General features: G+C 38.8%; 4 protein-coding genes across 4 annotated transcripts in view; 2 read left to right on the forward strand and 2 right to left on the reverse strand.

Annotated features, from left to right (window-relative positions):
- Nucleotides 1–1,523: 1,523 nt before the first annotated feature.
- Nucleotides 1,524–7,692, reverse strand: LOC126376712 (SOSS complex subunit B homolog). Its single transcript, XM_050024268.1, has 4 exons — nt 7,622–7,692; nt 7,385–7,528; nt 6,311–6,514; nt 1,524–5,630 (listed from the first exon to the last, which is right to left on the reverse strand). Exons 2-4 carry the CDS (start codon nt 7,505–7,507, stop codon nt 5,427–5,429), a joined length of 531 nt encoding a protein of 176 aa, XP_049880225.1. The 5' UTR covers nt 7,508–7,528; nt 7,622–7,692; the 3' UTR covers nt 1,524–5,426.
- On the forward strand, nt 7,680–15,561 carry LOC126376645 (protein Rae1). The gene is made up of 9 exons (XM_050024179.1): nt 7,680–8,150; nt 8,577–8,669; nt 9,486–9,563; nt 10,492–10,587; nt 11,634–11,705; nt 12,268–12,408; nt 13,201–13,335; nt 14,008–14,214; nt 15,252–15,561. Exons 1-9 carry the CDS (start codon nt 8,004–8,006, stop codon nt 15,333–15,335), a joined length of 1,053 nt encoding a protein of 350 aa, XP_049880136.1. The 5' UTR covers nt 7,680–8,003; the 3' UTR covers nt 15,336–15,561.
- Nucleotides 15,562–17,549: 1,988 nt separating this feature from the next.
- On the reverse strand, nt 17,550–19,177 carry LOC126376747 (NADH dehydrogenase [ubiquinone] 1 beta subcomplex subunit 3). Its single transcript, XM_050024314.1, has 3 exons — nt 19,026–19,177; nt 18,740–18,872; nt 17,550–17,771 (listed from the first exon to the last, which is right to left on the reverse strand). Exons 2-3 carry the CDS (start codon nt 18,868–18,870, stop codon nt 17,603–17,605), a joined length of 300 nt encoding a protein of 99 aa, XP_049880271.1. The 5' UTR covers nt 18,871–18,872; nt 19,026–19,177; the 3' UTR covers nt 17,550–17,602.
- A 1,145-nt stretch (nt 19,178–20,322) lies between these two features.
- LOC126376757 (low-density lipoprotein receptor-related protein 1) overlaps nt 20,323–24,448 on the forward strand; it is a 131,641-nt gene continuing 127,515 nt past the window's right edge. Inside the window, exons 1-2 of the mRNA XM_050024327.1 lie at nt 20,323–20,561; nt 21,360–21,480. Of these exons, the coding sequence (XP_049880284.1) occupies nt 21,384–21,480 (97 nt within the window). The 5' untranslated portion in view covers nt 20,323–20,561; nt 21,360–21,383. The remainder of the gene's footprint in view (nt 20,562–21,359; nt 21,481–24,448) is intronic.

The raw sequence follows: 24,448 nt of genomic DNA on the forward strand, positions 1-24,448 counted from the left end.
TACTTTTATAAAATTATTTTCTTTTCCATACTTTTGCGACGGATTATTCCATTTGATATCAACAGAATCATGGCCTGAATCATCCCTCAAAGTTTTCGTTACGATGTCACTAACACCTTGTATAGGCTGTTTATGTTATGTTTGTAAAAATATTTTCCTAAGTATATTTCGGCTAGCTAGATTATACAGTCTATTGCACAGTCAAATAGGGAGCAAAAATAATTTATTCTAACACCCATATTCTAACATGTTAACTCGACCTTCCCTCCACTTGACTCGGCCTCAGCTGGTATTATTCCTTATTCTTTGATTTTGGAATTTTAATTGAGGGATATTCCAGGGTACTTTCACCAAAAAAATATAGATAGCGCTGTACAGATTTAACTCATCGCTCAGGTACATTATTATTCAAAAATATAATGTAATGGCAGAAGCCTTACCATTATAAACCATCTTATGATCATGCTAATGAACATCCTTGTTGTGAATTAGTTATAGTGGCAACACTAGTCTTTATAAAAAAAAATATAGATTGTCAGACTGACGTAATTGACTTTGGCTTCTTTTTGGAGACCGGGCTGCTCCGAACCCCGCAAACACGATTAATATAATATAATACGATTTCTGTAACATTAAATAGTAAATAAATACCAATTAAATGATAATACAAGTGAACGAGAATGAGTTTAATTGCCGAAACATAATGATTGACAACAATCCTCCTTTGCTTTTTGTAATTGTTTTGTGAAAATGTTTAAGTGATGTTATTGTCTTGTCTTTGTGTGTGGCGCCCTTTTTTAATAAACAATTTCTATTCTATTCTATTCACATTATGCATAGAATTATGTTGGTAGCGCTTCTCTTTATTTTCATCAGAGTAATAACGGGTGGAAGATGTGTTGTGCCTAGGTGTAATAACAATGGTCATCATTTATACCAAAAAAAGATAAAAGATGCGTGTCTGTTATCTGAAATTTATTGTCATAAATGTGGTGAGTATATCGATGGAAGTAAACCTTATAGCGCTCAGCACATTTAGTCATGTTGTGACATACAATAATAACTACTAAAAATATTACAAAAACACTTATCTATATAAAAAAAAGAAAGAAAAGAAAAAAAAACCTATTTATACACTGAAAAACTCACTTATGCTATAAAACTGCTTCCCCTTTAACCACTTTTTGAGTTGGGGTTTTTGAAGGGAAATTTGTAAGGCCTCTATATATTTTTTTGGGGAACGTAGCCGGAGTCCCTTATTGACATTTACGTCTTTGACTCGAGGACTTTACTCGCTGGAGTCGAGCATATTATACTGCCAACATAATAATACGAAAATAATGACGTCAATGTGGCATTATTGGAGTAAACTCGAACGTCTAAGAATACCGATGTTGAGCTGAGTTGGAGGAAGACCTTGAGGTCGCCTCAACTTAAGACGGAGTCGAGATTTTTTTTTTGACGTAACTTATTGTAGATTTGCCGCTGATGGCATTAACTACTTGGCCGGACAAATGGGGGGTAGGCTCTCACCCGGTTCAACGTTTAAGACAATAGGCCTAGGGTGCCCAGTTGGGTGCGAACCTCGGCTCAGGGCGTCGTCTGAGAGGAAAAATATTTAAAAGAATTAATCGACCCTAGAGGATCGATAGCGATAAGCGCTGATTGTGGGAAATCGTCGAATCGCGGGCGGGGTCGGTATCGGGGTCTTGAAGTGTTTGGTGTCGCGAGCTGATTGGCTGCCTCTATGGCTAGAGTAATCGGGTCGTCGGGATCGTATATTACGTCCTTCGGACGCCGATACTTTTCAGTACCGTCCCTATGCGGACAGAGTCGAGGAAGGTTGTTGTTAACATCTTAAAATACGGGTGTAAGGCTTAAACACATGACACAATTTTGTCATGTCAAAGCGAACATTGGCATTCCTGCAGACACCTAATTTTATTTTAAGTAATAAGTGCGACTGTCACTTTTTTCTTTGACGTCACAGGTTGCTTTTTCATACAAATTCAATAGTATTTATTTTATTATTATGAAATGTTTCCCCTTTTTGTCGGTGGCAAATACGCAAACCGCGTCATGCGAAAAAACAAAATAATAATTCAATAGTGATTTCGTGTTCTGACGTTTAGTAAAAAGTAACCGATTTGACTAGTTAGAAACTACCCTATTAACAGCTGTCAATCATCCATCCCTTTCCTTTTCGGCGGATAAGAAAAGGACAGGTGACTTAAAATAAAATTAGATGATGTGTACTGGAACCAGCACCAATATTTGAAATAAAATAGGTACACAATTCTTATTTAGGTACGAACAATATACTTATAAGTTATCTCATTTTGGTATAGTACAGACAGACAGTGGCCTATTCGGGCGGACACAAACTAACCTAACCTAATTGGGTAGTTTCCTAGGTCTGATTGTGCATGCTGTGACTACTTGTAATTGAGTTAGCTCTTAATCTTTTTTTTTATTGTCTGTAACTTTGCATGTGCAGAGTGTAGCTTGTATCCATAAATAAATAAAATAAAATAAAGAAAAATGTAATAAGTACGACATTTTGTCACGTTTTTCTATGACGTCACAGGTTGCGTTTTTATACAAATTCCATAGTAATTTCGTGTTTTGACGTTTAATAAAAAATAACTCATTTGACTAGTTGGAAACTACCCTATTTTAGTTTGACAGCTCTTAAATTCGTTCCGTCTTTCACTTACAATACGTACGAGAAAGAGATAGAGTTAGTATTAGGTTGGTTTTAGGCCTGTCAAACCAAGTTGGCCCGAATCGGAATATCGTATTTCTTAAGTAAATGTTAATTACTACTAAGATATATTTAGTACAATTTTGTATAGTTCGTGGGCATACTCAATCAAATTAGGTGCACAGGAAACAAAGGAACGTAATAATGGATACAAGTTGAGTAAACAAGAACTGGTAGGTTCAAAGGGCCACATTGGAGCATTGCATAAAAAAACAATATTGCAATTTGACATATGCGCATATAAATATAAGTGCGCAATAATTAAAGCACATAATAACGGGTTCTTACCGCGTTTAGGTGGGGATATGAGACTCCCGATATAAACTATTCCACTCCAATCTCATCAGTCATCCCGTGATCATGGATGGCACTTGCAACAGTGTCGAAATATCGGGAGTCTCATATCCCCATTTAAACGCGGTAAGAACCCGTTATTATGTGCTTTAATTATGATAATAACCGCGTAAACTTAAAACAATGTATAAGTGCGCATCATCATCATCATCATCAGCCGTATGACGCCCACTGCTGGGCATAGGCCTCCCCCAAGGATCTCCACGACGATCGGTCCTGCGCTGCCCGCATCCAGCGGCTTCCCGCGACCTTCACCAGATCGTCGGTCCACCTTGTAGCGGGCCTACCCACTGAGCGTCGTCCGACACGTGGTCGCCACTCCAGAACCTTTCCGCCCCATCGGCCATCGGTTCTCCTCGCTATGTGTCCTGCCCGCTGCCACTTCAGCTTTGCAATTCTCCGAGCTATGTCGGTGACTTTAGTTCTCCTGCGGATCTCCTCATTTCTGATTCGATCCAGCAGGGAAATACCGAGCATAGCTCTCTCCATTGCCCGCTGAGCGACACCGAGCCTCCTCACGAGACCCATAGTAAGCGGCCACGTCTCACTGCCGTAGGTCATCACTGGCAACACGCACTGGTCAAAGTCTTTCGTCTTGAGACACTGAGGTATTCTGGACGAGAAGATATTCCGCAGCTTCCCGAACGCTGCCCATCCGAGTTGGATCCGACGAGAGATCTCTTTCTCGAAGTTGGACTTACCTAACTGGATTATTTGTCCTAGGTAAATGTACTGGTCTACAACTTCGAGTGTAACGTTCCCAACCTGAACTGGAGTGGGTGCGACATGGTCGTTGGACATAATTTTTGTCTTTGCCATGTTCATGCTAAGACCCACTCGTTGGGATGCGTTACTGAGATGCTCGAGCATGGTGTTCAGGTCTTCCAGGGTCTCAGCCATTAGGACTATATCATCGGCAAATCGAAGGTGCGTCAGGTACTCGCCGTTGATGTTGATGCCAAATCCTTTCCAGTCCAGAAGCTTAAAAATATCCTCCAATGCAGCAGTGAACAGTTTCGGAGAGATGACATCTCCCTGTCTCACTCCTCGCTGCAGTTGGATCGGATTAGAGCTCTGGTTCTGTACTCGAACTGACATAGTGGCATTTTGGTAGAGGTCCCTTAGCACTTCGATGTACCTATGGTCCACTTGGCACCTCTGAAGAGACTGCAACGCAGCCCAGGTCTCGATCGAAATGCGCGCAATGTAAACAAATGTCAAATAGCAATATTGCTTTTTAGGTGGATTGCTTCATGTGGCGTTTTTAGGCCCTCTCGATTTATTTTTTGAACAGCTTAAGAATAGCTGGTATAACGATCATTTCAGTCTTCTATCTTTTTAAAATATTATGCTTAGCCGCTTTCCCCTTCATGGTCATCTGATCCCACATAAAATTTCATAATGAATTGAAATCAAATATTCTTTATTGCACACACATAAATGAAACATTTTAAAACGTACACAAGGAATATAACAACGCAATGAGATACTTTCCAGGCTACGTACAGTCATGAGCAACATAATGTACCCACTTTAGGACTCTGTCGCACTAATATATTTGACATTTAGTGAGACTTACAGTTCAATTTGTCAAAACAGTTAATGTGACATGGTACCAAAGTGTATACATATTGTTGCTCGTGACCGTACCTCAATAATATAGATGGCGCTGTCCAGATTTTACGTGATAATTACCTATTGTCTCATTAGTAATGGCAGAATCATATATAAAAATAATTGTTGCTTGATATTTGGATCACATTATGTATAGAATTATGTTGGTAATTATTGCTTCTCTTTATTTTGATCAGAATAATAATGGGTGGCAGATGTATAGTGCCTGGGTATATTAACAAGGGTCATCATTTATACCCAAAAACAAAGATAAAAAATGCATATTTTCTGTTATACAAGATATTAGAAGATTAAACAAAGGAAGATTAACGTAGTAACAATAATGTAAAAAAACGTAGTAAAATTAACGTAGTTCAATATCTCCTCTACGAAAAGGTTGCCTGGAAGAGATTGCTACTTAGCAATAAGGCCGCCTATTGTACTCATTCTATCTCTCTTTTGCATTTTGTTTTTTCCTGTTTGTGCAATAAAGTATTTGTTATGTTATGTAGTAACAAAAGGAACGTATCCTGGAAAGTCCTTCATTGGCAGCAGCCAATAAGGCCTTATTGCCAACATTGAGGTACAATAGGCTAGTTGACTGTTTTTTTTCCGCTCTGATGGTACACCTTCAATAACTGGGTATACCCACCAAACGTCTACCTAACCTACAAAATACAAGCGTATCACAGCATTACCTCCGGTTACCTCCTCTCTGGTGGCCTCTTCCTCCTCCTCTGACGTATGTTTTATGCGGGTGCTTGTTGTCAAACCTTTCTGGCTTAGTGGGGACGGTGGCGGGCAGGGCGCGCGCCCCGTGAGCGCCATTGGCGCGCTCCGGGGGCGCCGTGCCCGGCGCTGGGGGGGGAGGTGTCGGCTGAGGCTCGCTCATGTTTACCTGTAGGGTTGACAGACTGAATGGTAATTTTTTTAGAATAGAATAGAAATAGTTTATTATAAAAGGACGCCACACACAAAAAAAAAAAACAACAACATCGTATCAAATTTCCACTAAAACAATTACAAAAAAGCAAGACGGATGTTTGTCGAAATGATCATAAGGTGGTGGTGGACGTCCTGAGATAAAAGGGCCTCACTCAGCACAAGTCGCGGCGTGAACCACGACGCTGATATTATGTGACCCTAGTTTTAAAGTATTATTGATATTTCTCTCTATAAGGACATATTAAATTATACATCAATGTTTTTTCTGCATATGGGGGCAAGCTACCACGATAAAGTGTTAAATCGTAACGAGAACTTTGAGAGCTGATTCAGACCATGATTCTGAGTTGATATCAAGTGGTCTGCTGCAAAAGTATGGAACTGAAACGAATTGATTGAAAACACTAACATTTGTATGAATTTTTCGACAGGAAGTTCCACTTAATATCAATTCAGAATCATGGTCTGAATCATCCCCTTCAGTATTTGTTATGGTGTACTTGTATGGCTAGGGGGATGATAGTATTGTCTACCCACTAAAACCCAACAGTGTTCATCTTGCTGCCTGAGTGGGAGCCACCGGGATGCGCCCCCATAGTTCCACAACAAATGTGTATAAGTGTGTAAACATACCTGCTCATTAAACAGCATACAGAACTCTCCAACCTTCTGAATATCACCCGACTTGCCGGAGTACAGTGTGAGGGCGGACCGCCACAGCGATGCGTAGCCGCGTGTGAGTCGCACGATGTCCCCGGGCTGCAGTAGGGCTCCCGGCGCGTCCCACACCGACAGATTCACGCTCGCTGTCGCGTCGGCTACTCGAAGAGTTCGCACCTGGAATATAGGGATGGTATATCATAGTAACGGAGGTTGTAATAGTTATATTTTATTCTAAAGATTATTGTAAATGTCTAGGGCCTAGTGCCGAGGTTTTTCTTGCAGCTACTTTTCCTCGGCTATACAGGTTGTCAGAAGCATAAGTAGTTGTAGTTATATAAGGTGTTTAATCTTTCATTCATTCAAATATCTTTTTTTAGACTTAATTCTGAGAGTGAAAAACCCCTCTGAATTCCAGGCATATTCCAACAACATATGGTAAAATTCAAATATCATGCAAAAAAAAAGTAGTCATTTGCCACTAGGTCTAGGTTAGTTAGGTAGTCAGTTTGATGACTGGCAAAGTCATATTAAGCTGTTGATCCCAGTTATTACATACATACCGATAATTACAAGCATCATGTCAAGGGGTTTTCGGCAAAAGCAAAACACAATAAGGCACAATTTAAAATAAAATTACTTTAATAATTCACCTAGTAACACTGATGTGGTCTAATTCATAGCACTATGTCACCTAGAGCCCCAGATATACAGATATTACGTATATTTAAAAAATAATATGTTCTAGTAAGAATTCTTACTGTAAAAAGTGCAGCCTAGTAAGAAATGATAAGAAACTCTGTGTCTCAGAAAAAATAATACATGGTATGATATGACACATGGGTGGGACCAGGTTGTGATTTTGTTTCTGTGACATTAATTATGCCTACAACTGAACAAAAACACATTGCTGCTTGTCCTGTAAAATTTTCCAAATGTGGCTTACTGTGTTTCGCTTTTGGGCAACCAAACAACCCTGGCATCAGGATTGGTGAGGTCGGACATTGACATCACAATACAACAGAAATTTGTCTATATTGATATTACCTCTCGGGCTTCCTTAGTGAGTGTCGGGGCGCCGACCTCGAGTACAATGAAGACGGCGTTAATATTCTTCATACCAGGTTTTAATTCTTTTATTTGAACGTATTCCGTCGTACTCGAACTCATGTTGAATTACTCTGTTTACACCTGGTAAAGCAATGTGAAAACCTTCAAGAAGCTCTACTATTTGCTGACCAATGTAAATATTCAATTTGAACAGGAAATTGAACACAAAAATACCTAAAATAATAAAGAAAATTGAAGAAAACTGGAAGAAAGCACACAGCTTGCAAGGAGTGACTCGGTCTTTTGACAATCAGCTGTCCGGATTCGATCGTTAGATGACAAAAGTAGCTTAAAAGATCGATAACGTCTAATCGATTTTGTTTTACCTTTCGATTTTTGACGATCTGTCATCGCGATAACTTTAAAAGAAAACAGCTTACATCACTAGTAACCTAAAAATTTAAAAAATACGACATCAACAAGACGCTGAAATTCTGTTTATTTCCGTTTTTTGTGAAAAAAACTGTAACGTACGTGATAAATATTGGGTTAATAATATTAACTGCGTTAATACACTTTTGTTTAACTGTTAGTGTAAGTAAAATTTGCGTAGAAAATGTTCAACCAACTGGGTGGCGGTGGCGCGAATCCGAATAAGGACCTAGAGGTGACTTCGCCCCCTGATGATACGGTGTCAGCGCTGGAGTTCTCGCCACCGAGCGTGCCTCAGACCTTCCTAGTCGCCGGCAGTTGGGACTGCAGAGTAAGTTAGCTTTTGCCGTTTATACAACCTGAAAAATTTCAAAGATTTCGAACGACAGTTTGAAGTTAAAGTAAGTTTTTATATTTCGTCTTAGCTTGTTCTGAAGTAAGCAATATCCTTAAAAGTTATTCAATCCATCAGATAATTCTAGACTTTTCGAGTATTAGTAAGTAGTTATAAGGAAATGCATTATGAAGTACAAATTCAGTGATTACAAATACAAATACAGTTTTCAATATCACTATCAAGATAAAAGTGTCTCAGTATACTAGCGTAATTGGTCATATTATAGTTGTCTGTATTTTTATTAATGTAAAATTGTAAGTCTATGTTCAATAAAGATTATTATTATTATTATAATCTGGAAATGCAAAGAAAATACAAATAATTGTTTATAGATATAATGGAATCAAATTTTTTTTTAAGGTAAGATGCTGGGAGGTGGAAGGCACAGGCAAGACTGTGCCAAAAGCCGTACAAGGCATGGATGGGCCTATACTGGACGTTGCTTGGCATGATGTAAGATTTTTTTATTTATTTAACTATTCCCTGTTTATTATTGGTAAAACAATAGTTATGTGACTTTGTATAGATGTGTCGTTGCAGTCTAAAGCAGGAAATGCATTTTTTGTATTCTTTATTCTTTTTATTCTAATTTTCGTTGAGGATCACCAGACTGGTTGATCATGATAGCCTCTTAGGTACTTTCGCGTAACCCATAGGCAAATTGGTCAATGGAACATTGGAAATGTTAATAACAAACACATACATAACATGAACAGCCTATATACATCCCAATGTTGGGCATAAGTCTTCCCTCAATCAACCAGAGTGGGTATGGACACCTCCAAAAACAAACTGGGACTCAATTTTATCTGGATTACCTGGACAAGTGTGTCTATACCGAGGTTTTGTTAACAAAAATCACATCCCAAATTTCAAATTGTCATTTCTTCTCCTCAGCCATAACACCTTGTGAAATGATATAGATTGATAAATGTTAAATTCAGCTTCAACAAGTTTATCTATGATGTTGTATTTATTCTGATTCTGAAAAAAACCTGTACACTGTTTTCAACATAAGGTGACAATATTCAGTATATAGCATTCTGTCACTGTAAATATGCTGATGCATAATCTATCTATCTACTCAACCTGTGTTCACCCACTGCTGGGTACAGGCCTCCTTTCACACCATCCTTTCCAGTCCTGTGCAAGTCTCATCGATTGCTTTCCGGCATACCTCACATTGTCATCTGACCACCAGGCTGGAGGTCTGCCTCGATATTGCATACCACCCCTTGGCCAGATGCATAATATTGTTATCATTTTCAGGATGGCTCCAAAGTATTCATGGCATCCACAGACAAGAGCGTCAAATGCTGGGATCTTGCTGCTAATCAGACTGTACAGGTGAGATGTATGTTTTGATTTGTGATGTAAAATTAAAGTATTAACATATTGTATTGTAATATGAAATGTTTTTCAAAATAAAAAGCTATTGCACAATGTTGACTAACGCTGTGACTCAATGATTTGGTAAAATTTTATTTTAACTCTCTTGCACTCCTCGAAGGACAGCTATATTTTTAGAGGTATTGGAATAATAAAAATAGAATAAAGAATAATACTACGTGGCAATTCTCCGCACCCCACCAGTGTCTGGTTTACCTCACCCCCCTCGGTCTTGCTTTAGACTTCAATTGTATGGGCGTCAGACGTCACATACAGATGCGCGTGTACGATAACGTCATTATGTAGAGTCTGTGTAAAACGAGAATTTTTGTATGAAGTGTCGTGAGTAGTGGTTTTGGCACCAGTATAAAATACAACATTGTTTAAACTTTTCTTCAGTACCTTGACATTGGCAGAATCATTGTTCCTAAATGATACAGCCGTAAACAATAGGAAGTGAAATGAAATTGAGGTCTGCAAGAATTAGCACCACAGTCAAACTGAAGTCAAGGCTGTATGGCACTCAGATCTTTATCTGCCTTAGTTAAGGCGAATTTAAACAACAACAACAAAATGAAATAAAATATAAAATACGTCAAAATTGATAATAGCAATTGCTCAGGCGCAAACCAATTGCTTCTACACCATCATGAGGAAACGTTGCGCTTCCTTGCTTCGCCTATTCTGAGTGTGTTAGCAGACCGGTGGGACTCCCCGCTGCTGCGGCGCTGGATGCAGCTGCACGCTGCCGTGCCCAGGGTCGAGCGAGTGTATTAGCTTTGACTTGTATAAGTTATTACTAACATTAGAATATAAGTTGTTTATATATGGATGAAGTCCGAAATAAATAATTTGAATTTGATAATAGTAATGCTTTGTCTTTTAGGTAGCCGCTCACGACGCGCCGGTGCGCACGTGCCACTGGGTGAAGGCTCCCAACTACACCTGTCTGATGACCGCCTCCTGGGATAAGACCCTTAAGGTAACACGCGCCAAGAAAGAAGTCCCGCGAATTTTTATGCAACTAATTGACTAGTCAAAATAATAGGGTAGGGAGGAGCTCGGTGGCGGAGCGGTACACGCGCTCGGTCTGCGATTGTTGAAGTTAAGCAACTTTCGCAAAGGCCGGTCGTAGGATGGGTGACCACAAAAAAGTTTTCATCTCGAGCTCCTCCGTGCTTCGGAAGGCACGTTAAGCCGTTGTTCCCGGCTGCATTAGCAGTCGTTAATAACCATCAATCCGCACTTGGCCCGCGTGGTGGTTTAAGGCCCGATCTCCCTATCCATCCATAGGGAAGGCCCGTGCCCCAGCAGTGGGGACGTTAATGGGCTGATGATGATGATGATGAGTAATAGGGTAGTTTCCAACTAGTCAAATCAGTTACTTTCTACTACACTGCCTCTCAAGATACAGGTCTTCTAGTTTGAGAGACAGGGTTATCTTCTGCTTATAAATAGCCGCCAACAAAATTATATTTTATTGTTAATGTAACGTTTAATAATATGTAAATAGTTGTTGTTGTGTGTGAAATAAATTTTATTTATTTATTTACTAAACGTCAAACACGAAATTACTATGGAATCAGTATGAAAAAGCACACTGTGACGTCATAGAAAAACGTGACTAATGTCGGACTTATTATGACATTTTCTTGATTAAAATTCATAAATAAGTTGACGGCCTCCGTGGTCCAGTTGAGCGTTGGGCTCACGATCCGGATGTCCCGGGTTCGAATCCCGGTGGGTATATACCACGAAAATACTTTCTGATCCCTAATTTGGTTAGGTCAATACAGGCTGATCACCTGATTGTCCGAAAGTAAGATGAGTCTTGCTTCGGAAGGTACGTTAAGCCGTTGGACCCGGTTACTACGTACTGATGTAAGTAAGTAGTTGTTACATGAGCCATGTCAGAGCCTTTGGCGGCTCAATAATAACCCTGACACCAGGGTTGATGAGGTGAATACTGGTTGGTAATCCACCTCATAACCCAATCTAAGCTAATGAATTGATTATTTTCCCTTTCAGTTTTGGGATACGCGGAGTGCCGTCCCGATTATGACGATGAACCTGTCCGAGAGATGTTACTGCGCTGATGTGGTAAGTGGTATATTATGTTTGGATTATTGAACAGCCTCCGTGGTCTAGTGGTTAGAGCGTTAGGCTCACGATCTGGAGGCCCGGGTTCGATTCCCGATGGGGACACTGCCGAAATCACTTTGTGAGACTGTCCTGTTTGGTAAAGAATTTACAGGCTTGAATCACCTGATTGTCTGAAAAAATAAGTTGATTCCATGCTTCGGAGGGCACGTTAAGGCGTTGGTCCCGGCTATTAGCCGTAAAAACACCTCCACCAACCCGCAGTGGTGCAGCGTGGTGGAGTATGCTCCATACCCTCTCCGGTTGATTGGGGGGAGGCCTGTGCCCAGCAGTGGGACGTATATAGGCTATTTATGTATGTATGTATTTTGGATTCATCTATCCTACCTCACCAAGCTTATTTTTAGGCCAGCGTGATAGGTGGTGAGCCGTTTCGCCGTCTATAATGGTCGAGCTAACTGTGTTAGTGAAAACTGCACTTAAGATATAAACACATTGGTGCCATGCAGTGCAAGTCTGATACCATGGTTATTTCTTACAATAAAATATTGGATTCCTCCAGGATTACCCAATGGCAGTAGTGGGCACAGCTGACCGGGGTGTCTGCCTGTACACCTTGGAGGGCAAGCCTGCAGAGTTCAAGCGCATAGAGTCACCTCTCAAGCACCAGCACCGCTGCGTGGCCATCTTCAAGGATAAGAAGGTAACGGTGATTCTTCTTTCGTGTGCACTGGAAGATCAAGAGATCTGCATTTTTTTTTTTTACCTTTGATGTGTTTTTTTTGGCCCTAAAGCCTAAGAAGGTGCCTGTTCACTCTGCCCTTGAAAACACCCTGGTTAAATGCATTCGGAAATACAGAAAACGGCAAAGAATTCCATCTAATTTTATTTTTAGTTATACATGTCTTATCCATCGAAAAGGAAAGGGACGGATAATCGACAGGCATAAAATTAAGGAACACACGTCAATTTTAAGCAGTAATCAAAAACAACCGTCTAAAAATTTTACATCGGCGTCATATGGGTTGCGTATGAGCGAGATACCTATTTTATTTGCCCGGGTTATCCATTAATTTACTCAGTCTTCCTAAAACTAACAGTTGTCAACCATCCGTCCCTTTTCTTTTCGGCGGATAAGAAAATGTCGGGTATAACATAAAATAAAATTAGGATGTATCCGCAGGAACACGTACACAGAACACGTTCAGCTGCTTGTCTTCCCGGGCATGTCGTAAAAACCGACAGAGGGATTGCGTCCTCTAACATAATGGACTAATGTTATGGGCGATAGGCTGATCCCTTATCACTATAAGGTTCATCATATCCATCTTAGGACTTCGTATCAACAGTGGCTGCAAGTTGTCTTTGATTACTTGTGGCTCTGCCCACCCCATTTGGGATTACGGGCGTGAGTTTATGTATGTATGTATGTATGTATGTATCCGCAGGAATCGGGGCCACTGGCAATAAATTTATTTTGTTGTTATTCTTGTAGACCAAGCAGCCCGCGGGCTTCGCGCTCGGCAGCGTGGAGGGCAGGGTCGCCATACAGTACGTCAACCCCGCCAACCCCAAGGACAACTTCACCTTCAAGTGCCATCGCTCCACTGGCACCACTGCTGGATATCAGGTACCACTTTTTATTACGTTTTGTTAACTAAAATATAACTTAATACAGGGTGTTAGTGACATCGTAACGACTACAAAGGTTTTTTATTAAAATTATTTTCGTTCCATACTTTTGCGACGGAAATTTCCACTTGATATCAACTCAGAATCATGGTCTAAATCATCCCCCTTAGTAGTCGTTACGATTACAAAGTTTTCGTTACGATGTCACTAACACCCTGTATATCATAACAGCATCACGCCTTTATGTAGGCAGAGGTATAGTACATTCACTCCTCGCCATCTATGTTTAAATCCCACGTAATAGGGCGCCTGTTGCCATTAACCGGGCACAAACCCTGGAAACCACGTGATATCATACATTGTTTGAGGTTTACGCAGTTATTATAGTATCATAATTAAAACACATAATACCGGGTCCTTACCGCGTTATTATCACGGATATTAGACTCCCGATATTTCAACACTGTTGCAAACCATGATCAGTGTGTATTATGTGTTTTAATCACATGATATCAATTACCGATGATCCAAACATGAATTCAAATTTATTAAATCACAGCCGAATGCATATTTAAAAATAAGGCGCAGTCTTTGTTAACTTTGTATGTCTATTAGTCGCTCGTACTTTGCAGTATACTTGCTCTTCCATCATATATCCACTTGTCCCCAGGACATCTACGCAGTAAACGACATAGCGTTCCACCCCTCTCACGGTACCCTGGCTACCGTCGGCTCGGACGGGTCCTACTCGTTCTGGGACAAGGACGCGCGCACCAAGCTCAAGTCGTCCGAGACCATCGACCAGCCGCTCACCAAGTGCGCCTTCAATCATAGCGGCCAGATCTTCGCGTATTCTGTGGGCTATGACTGGTCTAAGGTAAGCATGGCTGTTATAGAAGTGGTAAAAATAAGTTCTTCCCACGCAAGCCACAATAGCTCGACCCACGCAAGCCACAAAAGTTAAAGCCCTTTCTAGCTGTAATAGTTCGCCCCATGCAAGTCATAATAATTTAGCCCACGCTAGCTACAATAATACGGCCCATTGTAGTTGTATTTGTTCGGCCCACGCTAGTCATAATAATCGGCCCACGCTAGCAACAATAATACGGCCCATTCTAGTTGCAATAGTTCGACCCACGCCAGCCACAAGGTCTGCCCATGCTAATATATAATAGTTTAGCCCGCGCTAGTCACGATTGTTCGTTTCACGCTAGTCATTATAGTTCGTCCCAAACCAGCCACAATAGTTCGGTTCATTCTAGCTACAATAATTCGACCCGCGCTAGCCACAATAGTTCGACCCAATCTAGTCACAATAGTTCGGCCCAAGCTGGTCTCAATAGTTCGCCCCACGTTAGTCACAATATCGCCCATGCTAGTCATAGTTCGCCCCATACTAGTGACAAAAGTAGTTCGACCCACGCTAGCCACAATAGTTCGACCCACGCAAGTCATAGTTCGCCCCACACTAGTCACAAAAGTTCGACCCACGCTAGTCATAGTTCGCCCCATGCTAGTCACAATAGTTCGGCCCACGCTAGCAGTAGTGGACGTTGACGCCGTTCACCAAATGCACGTTGTGGGTTATGGCTGATTCAAGGTAAGCATGACTGTTATTACAGTTGTAGACCAATACGAATTCGTACTGTCGTACTGTACTCTTTGATTCTGCTGCTTATTTAAATGGATTCGACACACTAGATTACTAAGAGGGTTTAAGAAGGTTCCTAATATTTTTTTCCTGTCTTTCACTACTAATATAATACATATGATACTTTTATATTATCGATTATTTTGTTAGTTATGCGCGCTCCCCATTTGGTAAGTAGTGCTCAACACCATTCGAAACAAATCTACAGTGAGTAACTTGAAAAAAAAATTACAGTGTTTAGTAAAAAAGCTTCTCTATTGCAGGGTCACGAACACTTCAATCCAAACAAGAAGAACTTCATCTACCTGCGGCCGTGCTTTGAAGACCTGAAGCCGAGATCCACATAAGTTATGACGTCATATTTATGAGATGGCGTTACATTAAAGTTCCATATCCAATGAGGGCTACATTCCCTAATAAACATATACCGGGTGTTAGTGACATCGTAACGAATATCGAGAGGGATGATTCAGACTATGATTCTGAGTTGATATGAAGCGGAATTTGCTGTCGGAAAATTCATGATTTTTTTTTCAATTGTTTTCAGTTCCATACTTTTGCGACGCAAAATTTGATTATCAACTCAGAATCGTGGTCTGAATCATCCTTCAAAGTTTTCGTAAGGCTGCCTGTCCATTGAAGCGGAGCGAGCTTGCGGAGCGGTGAAACGGATAAATATAAATATTAACCAATAGGATTGCATAAAAACTCCGCTCAGCTGCAGTGGATAGAGATTGGTTAATCCTATTGGTTAATATTTATCCGTTTCACCGCTCCGCAAGCTCGCTCCGCTTCAATGGACAGGCAGCCTTACGATGTCACTAACACCCTGTATACGGCGCTGTACTTCATGGATTTCAGACATATGCTTCTTTTATATTTGTTTATGGGAATAAAATGATGACCCTTGTTATTACACCCAGGCACAACACATCTTCCAACCATTATTATACTGATCAAAATAAAGAGAATCTATAAAGGTAGCAACATAATTCTACAAATGTAATCCAAATATCAGGCAACATTTATTTTTATAGAGAGTGTTAGTGATATCGTAACAAATACTGAGGGGGATGATTCAGACCATTCTCAGTTGATATCAAGTAGACTTTCCTGTCGATAAATTCATGAAAATTTTAGTGCTTTTTTAATTATTTTCCGTTGTATACTTTTACGACGGAAAATCAATTCAGAATCATGGCCTAAATCATCCCTCAGTTTTCATTACGACGTCACTAACACATATGCCTCTGCTACTACACTTTCATCACTAATTTAACAGCCACGCTCTTGTCGGTGTGGCATTCTCACATTACATTCTATTTTTGAATAATTGTACCCGAGCAATGGCCAATGAAAAAATAGGTAGATGTTTTTTGTTTTTTTTATACAGCGCCATGTATATATTTTTTGGGGGGGGGAACATGGCCTGTAAAGTCCTTAATTGTTTAAAATGTAGTGTGTGAACCGCGCAGGCGCCCTTTACAAACATCACGAGATTATGATCCGCGGTAAATGGTCGTCATCCGTTGAAATCCCCAACCTCACACGATCGTCAGACTGTTCGAACTTCTTAAAAAAACCACAGTCATCTAATCTTCTTCTATCTTGTGGGTGTGAGGTGGATTACCAACCTTATCAACCCTGGTGTGATCTAATTAAAATGGAATTGAATTCCGTTCCATAATTTATGTGTATGTTCCTTTATACATAGTTATTCCATTCAAAACATACTTAAATGATCATTTGTATTTTAATTAATATTGCTTTCACATTCTCTCTTATGTTGTATATGAAATATTAAGATCTTGTGTCTTGTTGAATACGATAAATCAACATAGCATGCCCATAAAGTGTTAAGGTACCAAATAATTGTATCTATATATTTTTAAGACTGAAAGTTATTAAAATTATGGTCAAAAACATATCTATTTATTACAAGTCAATTCAGTGAAAGTATAAATCTTTTTCAAATTGAAATTTTCATTCACTGGTTTCGAACTGATCTTATTTTCTATAGGTTCGCGTGTGTCCACAATATTGTCTCATATATATTGCTGGGATACACAACTTAGCAAATGTCTATTTCTTCTAGCTATACAGTCATAAAAAATACGACGAAATCTCGACGCTAGGTTAGCTACACATTTATACGTAGCGGTATATTCAATCAAACTACGGAATGTCAGAGCATAGCATGCATCATTATATCTGCTGTAACTTTTCGTCCCACAGAGTCCCACTTTTTAAGCGCGCATGTTCAATCTAGGTATGTTGGTGGTAGGGTTGGCAAAGGAAGACCTAGAATGACGTACATTGACCAAATTGGAGATGTCTTTAGAAAAGGTTCAGTAAGATCTACTCGGAACCGGCATGCGTGGGAATGATTGATGAATGTGGAGGAAGCATGTCAGGATCGAAGCAAATTGAATTACTTAGTCTGCTTACCCCAGTGGGAAATAGGCGTGAGACTTATGTTCAATCTACAGTATTTATACCTATATCAATGATTCTATCCTTGAAAAAAGAAATGAATAACTCCTATAAATAAAACACAAATATTAAACAACTATAGGTACATATAATTTAGTTTCGCTATACAACATATTTGATCTTAGTGGTGTCCTCCGTCATGGCCGTGGTGGTCATCGTCTGACAAGGCCTTGGTGAGGAACGCGGTGCCGGCGGCGAGGACGATGCCGAGCGGCATGCCTCGCGTGAACAGCACGCGGGCGCGGGCGAGGCGCGTACCGAATCCAGGGTTGTAACGCCACGCTTCGTTCCTGGCAGGAAAGTAAAACAAATTTTAACCGGGATCATGTTTTGGATGTACTACAGGTTACAGAGATTTTTATTTAAGTCAGTGTCTTTGTCCTATTCATAAATCGAATATGTATAGAGGTGACGGACGATCCAGTGATGCAAGTTTTTTTAAAATTTATTTATAAATTAATAAGTACCATTTACAATAGGCTACTTGACAACCTAGTCAAAAGATACTTTTTACGAAACTTCAAAACGAAAGTTCTCATTGGATTTAAATAGTATTTCTGTGATGTCATCAATAAGTCGGAAAAGTAAAATGAGATTGATTTTTGATCATCTTAGACTGACTTCTATTTCTAGATTAGCATTTTATAATTCATCTTTGACCCAATCAGATAGGTAGGTAATCTAATTTCAATACATTCGCCAAACTGGGAGACAGTTTGTTGGTGAAGTCATGCGCTTATTTGGTCTATATAAGCAAATTGTTAAGGACAGATTATTTTAATGTTTGTTTTAAATGCAATAAACAGTTTTGTATTGTGTATGCATACAGATATATTTTTTAAATGCATAACTTATTTTAGTCTTGTTTTTCATATTCCAATCAATCTATATGGTAGCATTATGTATACTACCAAGCAAGCATGGAAGATGGTATTGTATATCATCTATGGGTTTTGGCTAGTTAAACATAATATGCCCTTCACCAGATTTTACATATTTCTTATCGTTTTTCTTTCTACTGAAGAGTTTTCGGATACTTACTAGTATTCTAGAGTATTCTACTAGGCAGCATAGTGTAATGACCTCAGTCTCACTCTTAAAATGTGCGAAAGGGAAAAAACTTCTGGTCCATCAGTGTGAGATTTTAGCTAGAAATAAGCAGTACCATTTGTTTGTCTTGTATGAGATAGAGCGACTCTCGTGTCAGTATACTAACACTCATCACTGAGTAAGTCAAAATAGTAGTATGATGATATACCTGATCCAAGGGTCCTTCAGGCCTTTCTGAGCCAAAGCTCTTTCAAGTTCCTGCAGTTGAGGAATCCCGTCGATCTTGAACTCCTTGTATGAGGGAATTGTGTACGGAGGCTCATGGTGTCCGTGACCCATGGCTGAAATGATATAAAAAAATATATATATATCTCCACAAAAACATTGATTTAGGTTAGGATTTGACTTATTATTACATAACAATAGAATAGTTGGTAAATATGAAATATAAAATTATTACTATACTAAGTATATAAGTGATATTTAAACTGTACCTTAAGATTTTTAAATAATTTTAATACGCGTAATAAATATCACAAAATTTGATTCGATCTCGAACTTTTTTTTCTTCAATTAGTGGTGTCCTATCCTATGCAAGCGAAGACGGACCGAACTGCCAGAATCTTTTAAAAAAATATATCAATAGATTAATTTGACTGCAATCGTACTGTTAAATAATACTGTTCAATTTGTTGTTTGCATTTTTGTATTTAATCGGTGAAGCAAAGGAATAGAATTACTTTTCACACTTCACACAACTGTCGTATTACCAGTTTCATATTTTAAAAGATCGATCTTTTATTGCAATCGAACGTAAGATACTTTGCACTACACTATTGATCTATATTGTCTGTAGTGCACTTTGACAGTTTGTCTATGGAATAGAGATGTACGCAACACGTTTTACAATGATTTACTCATGGAACTTCCTCTTTTTTACGAATACTATCTTGCGTGGATCACGTTAGAAAATTGAAATGGATTACATACAGTTAAAAAAAATCCTTTTTTTTTTTTCATATTAATTGTTTAGTATGATTATTTTTTTTATGTTTATTTGATATCACTTATTATTACTTCTCCACTGGTGTGCCGAAGCCTAAGCAAGAATATAAAATAGGTACAGCTGATTATCATCTGATTATCATTCCAAGTATGCCATAAAATCTGAATAAGCGATTGTATCATTCACTCCAACGTGATGGTTCACCGTCACATAATAAATAAATGTAAGCTTATAACTGACTATATTCCCAAACGGGGTAGTCGGAGGTATATTAAAATTAATGTAGATTGAATTAAGGAAGGAGGAACTTTCCAGGCTACTTAAAAACTATGACTAGTTTTGTGTTGCCTTCATTTAACCTTCTAATTTCATGGATAACAGACAAATGCATCTTTTATCTTTGTTTTAATGATGACTCTTGTTATAACAACCAGGCTCAAGCAAGACATAATCCACCAATCCGAACTTCCACTACTATACATACAATATTTGATACAAATATCAAGCAACAATAATGTTTATATATGCTTCTGCTATTACATTATATTTTTGAATAATTAAGTACCCTAGAAATGAGAAAATAGGTAATTATCACGTTAAATCCAGATTTAGCGCTGTACAGACAGCGCCAACCATATATTTTTTGGAGAACGTAGCCTGGAAAGTCCCTTTTATAAGTATTTTAGGGCAAAAATGACCATTTGAATTTTCCGATACTTCGTTTGACTTGACTCTGTTATTCAACAATAATGAAATCAACAATCACAACACTAGTGCGGCTTTGCTGTTGCAGCGGAGCGGACGGGTTGCTGTTTATTCATTCACTGCTTCACAAAAGAATTTGTTTTGTTCCAACAAAGTGTTTATTGGCGTTCGTTTTCATATAAATCTGCGCCGAATTATAAGAGAGATTATTATTCAATTTTAGTTTTAGGGGATTGTTAGTGTTGTAAGAGAGTAGTATATCGTGATAGTAAACAGAAATAGAATATCGGATGTGTGCCGGTGCGATGTTTGTGTGTTGAGTGCGGTGTAGCCTTGGGCGCTATCACTCATTGAAAAGAAAAGATTGATATATATCTTTTGCATCAGAAGATATATATCACTCTTTCGGCTCAGTAGCTCATTTAGCTCGGTGCATAAATCCTATCAATATCTCCCAACTGAATGATGCATTTGTATTGTTGAGCGAGATTTAATTTTGAAGACAGAAATAAAACAGAGATAACTTTAGTTAGCGACTTCATGTTATTCACCATAATTTAATTAAAATTTAAAATAATTTTGAGTGCGTTCCATAATCGCCGGCCAACCAGCCTAAAACAGGAGATACAACGCCATAATCTATCTCTGTCTTTCCAATAGTATACGCATAACAACGTCTCGCTTACTTTCGTATATCATCTACTATCTCTGTCTTTCCAATAGTATACGCATAACAACGTCTCGCTTAATTTCATATATCATCTACTATCTCTGTCTTTCCGATAGTAAACGCATAACAACGTCTCGCTTAATTTCATATATCATCTACTATCTCTGTCTTTCCGATAGTAAACGCATAACAACGTCTCGCTTACTTTCTTATATCATCTACTATCTCTGTCTTTCGAATAGTTTACACATCTCAGGATCTCGCTTACTTTCGTATATCTTCTCGGCTCAGTGTTACGGTATTTCAGTCGCTCAAAAATGATTCCTAAAACTAGTGAGCTAGAGTGAGCTAGAGATATAATTAGAAATGAGGTGATATGGTGATATATTATATCTCTTGTACGGATATATATCATTTTTATCACTCTCTCTTGAGCTACCCAAGGCTAGTGCGGTGGTGTTTGGCGTCGGCATGACTGGCGCAGGGACGTTGGTGCTGGTGGGGCTGGTAGCAGGGCTGGTGGCCAGCTCGGGGGCAGCAGACGCAGGCACAACGCTGCCCAACCCAGGTGATTGACCGCTCTTTTATTCCCGATACTTCGATGGGCTCTTTGGCAACTTTTTTTTGCTACTCATTGAGAAGCTTACAATAACAGGTCTCACATGTTTTGAGGCTTCAAAGACAGTCGGTTTTGTTTACGAGAATATTTGACAAATGCCTATCTGCCTATTTTTTACAAGTAGGTGGGTATCTATTTGTTTTATTCATAAGTCTTTGTTTATTTTTTATAATCGCAGTTTTTCTTAAAGCATGATATTTTAAAGGTTTAATTCCTTTTATCTTTTTTCATTACTACTATTTGGATTTGTGACGAAAATATCTAATATGTTTCAGTTATAAAAAAAATATATATTTCAGTAAAATTTATCTAACTGCAGTTGTTTTGAATACATTTCTCACTTATAGGTACATAATTAGTCTAAGTTTCAAAAGCTCATAGTCTTGAAGGGATTAGAAATAGCAATGACATTTTAAAATCCTTTGTTTTATTAATTCAAATGTGTATTTTTTTTTACTTAGATTAAAAAGTAAAAATCCATCTCCCAAATCACCTTAGAAAGAAAGAAAGAAAAATCAGGGGTAGATCTTTAAATTAAAAGGCATACTCCTATCGGAAAGGCTGGCAACATACTTGTGACTCCTGGTGATGTGGTGTCAATGGGTAATTGCTTACCATAAGGCAATCCATATGCTTTTTTTTTAAATTATTTACCTATATCATTAAAGTATTACATTACATAGTTAGGTAAACAACTTGTTTGCCCATATCATAAAAAAGTCACCTAAAGGCCTTAACTTTTGCTTCTATATCAATACATAACATAAATAGCTTATATTCGTCCCACTGTAGGGTACAAACCTTCCTGCAGTCTGGTATGGACCATACTCCACCAGTACAGGTTGGGGAATACAGGACTGTATTGAAGCTTATCTTAAAGATGTGGGGGTTTTTACTGTCATTATGTATCCAGGGAAAAGTTGCTAGTAATACTATAATTTTCTCAATTACACAATATGATTAGTAGTTTAATGTAGAGTAAATTACTATGAGAATGCAGCCCAAGGACAAAGGATACAGGTGTTATCAATGGGCTGGTTTAGAAAGGTAAATCATACCCACTCTATCATTAACTAGCTGTTTATTGCGATTTACAACTATCTATGGTCAGAAAGATATTGACAAGTTTATGAGAATTTATAATAGAACCTCATTATGTTGTATTGTATACTAGCCTTTCGCTCGCGACTTCGTCCGTTTGGACGTATCAAATATTTGCTTGGTTTTGTGCTTGGTACTCAGGACTAATGTACAGTCGTGAGCAATATAATGTACCCACTTTAGTACTCTGTCGCATTAACATATTCGACATTTAGTGAGACTTACAGTTCAATTTGTCAAAAAAGTTAATGTGACATGGTATCAAATTGTATACTTAATGCTCGTGACCGTAGCTGTCTACTGGTGAAAGAATTTTTAAAATCTGTTCTGTAGTTCCTGAGATTGCTCCCTACAAATAAACTTCTCCTTTTTATAATATAAGTGAAGAGTAATGTTGATAAACTGGGTAGTTTCCTAGATCAAAGATAAATTATGAAATTCTGATTACTAAATTAAGACAGATCTAAAGGTACAAAAAGTTTCCTTTTTTTCTATTTAACTTATTTAGGAATTTTAATAAAGAAAAATGTGTTAATAAGTGCGACATTTTCGACACGTTTTTCTATGACGTCACAGATTGCTTTTTCTTACAAAATCCGTAGTAATTTCGTGTTTTGACGTTTAGTAAAAAGTAACTGATTTGACTAGTTATTAGAGTGGCAACTTGATTTGAATAAGGAACACGAAAAGCAATGTAAGGAGATTTAGTTTGTGGAGATCTGAATATTGAGTTCATTGACCTAATGGTCTTGCTTGGTAGAGGCGTGCCAAGGCAGGCGATATAGTTATATAGTATAACAATAAGGGGGATGGGCCCTAGTCATTCATTTACATAAATGTAACATAGCATCTGTAGTATAGCCTGTATCCCCTAAGGGATAGGCAAAGGTGTATAGTAAATTAATATACACCCTCTCCTTGCCATCTTTATTAAGTCTTATTTAACCCTTTCACGAGCGGAGACCATGGGTCATTGATGGTTCATAATCATAATAGATAGTATGACACCTTAGAATCGGAACGTCATTATACGCTCTGTCCTTAAAAGTGTTAATAGGGGGCGAGCCTATTGCCATTAACCGGGCACATGACTTATATATAAATAAAGGGGTGTTAACATCAAGTATTTTTATTTTTTAAATAATATGCATACATTGTTTTAAATACGTAAATGAAAAAGCACGCGATTCCGCATGCTATCTGTAAGGGATTGCGACAAATCCGGAGCGCGCGCGCATATGATTGCAGTATCGTTATATGCTGCTTCCTCAGTTGTGACCTTCATTGGCATCACCGTGACCTAGCGAAGACCCTGTCATTTCAGCTGCAGGTTTTTCAGCTGACAATTTGGGGAGTCGTAGTTTTATTGTTAGTCATAGGTACAGTATAAAGAGTAGTGTAGAATGTAAATCTCCGACCCGCACCGATTCGTAGCAGACCCCGACTTCACCCCCTCTGGGTCTCACTTTAGTCTTATAAGGTCGTAAGTTGCTAAGGAGTAAGGGGGAGCACGCGTGCGGTCTGTCTCGTTCGCACTTACGCGTTAAGGCGTGATAAACTTGAGCATTCACTTATAATGAGCATTTGTGCGAATGTTACAATACGAGAAAAATACGAGAGCATTTTAGCGAGCATTCTATCGAGCGTTCTTGCTCATGAAAACGTTCATAGCAATGTTTGGCTCTATGCTTGGCTCGGCTCGTTGTTCAGTTCGACAAATATAAAAACGGCGAATGCTCGATGTTCTGTTACAAGTGAATGCTCAAGTCTATCAGCACCTTTAGGAGGCGCAAGTGTCAGGCCGGGTTTCCACTGA

The sequence above is a fragment of the Pectinophora gossypiella genome, chromosome 21 (genome assembly GCF_024362695.1).
Source record: "Pectinophora gossypiella chromosome 21, ilPecGoss1.1, whole genome shotgun sequence".
NCBI classification, from domain to species: Eukaryota; Metazoa; Arthropoda; class Insecta; order Lepidoptera; family Gelechiidae; genus Pectinophora; species Pectinophora gossypiella.

What these genes read in the sequence shown, in the direction of transcription:
- LOC126376712 (XM_050024268.1), bottom strand. Translation starts at nt 7,507, where the DNA reads ATGAGTTCGAGTACGACGGAATACGTTCAAATAAAAGAATTAAAACCT. An exon ending in TCACTAAGGAAGCCCGAGAG is followed by an intron (nt 6,515 to 7,384) that starts GTAATATCAATA and finishes CCTATATTCCAG; the next exon opens with GTGCGAACTCTTCGAGTAGC. An exon ending in GTATGCTGTTTAATGAGCAG is followed by an intron (nt 5,631 to 6,310) that starts GTATGTTTACAC and finishes TCAACCCTACAG; the next exon opens with GTAAACATGAGCGAGCCTCA.
- LOC126376645 (XM_050024179.1), top strand. Translation starts at nt 8,004, where the DNA reads ATGTTCAACCAACTGGGTGGCGGTGGCGCGAATCCGAATAAGGACCTA. An exon ending in TGGACGTTGCTTGGCATGAT is followed by an intron (nt 8,670 to 9,485) that starts GTAAGATTTTTT and finishes TATCATTTTCAG; the next exon opens with GATGGCTCCAAAGTATTCAT. An exon ending in GATGTTACTGCGCTGATGTG is followed by an intron (nt 11,706 to 12,267) that starts GTAAGTGGTATA and finishes GGATTCCTCCAG; the next exon opens with GATTACCCAATGGCAGTAGT.
- LOC126376747 (XM_050024314.1), bottom strand. Translation starts at nt 18,870, where the DNA reads ATGGGTCACGGACACCATGAGCCTCCGTACACAATTCCCTCATACAAG. An exon ending in CTGAAGGACCCTTGGATCAG is followed by an intron (nt 17,772 to 18,739) that starts GTATATCATCAT and finishes CTTTCCTGCCAG; the next exon opens with GAACGAAGCGTGGCGTTACA.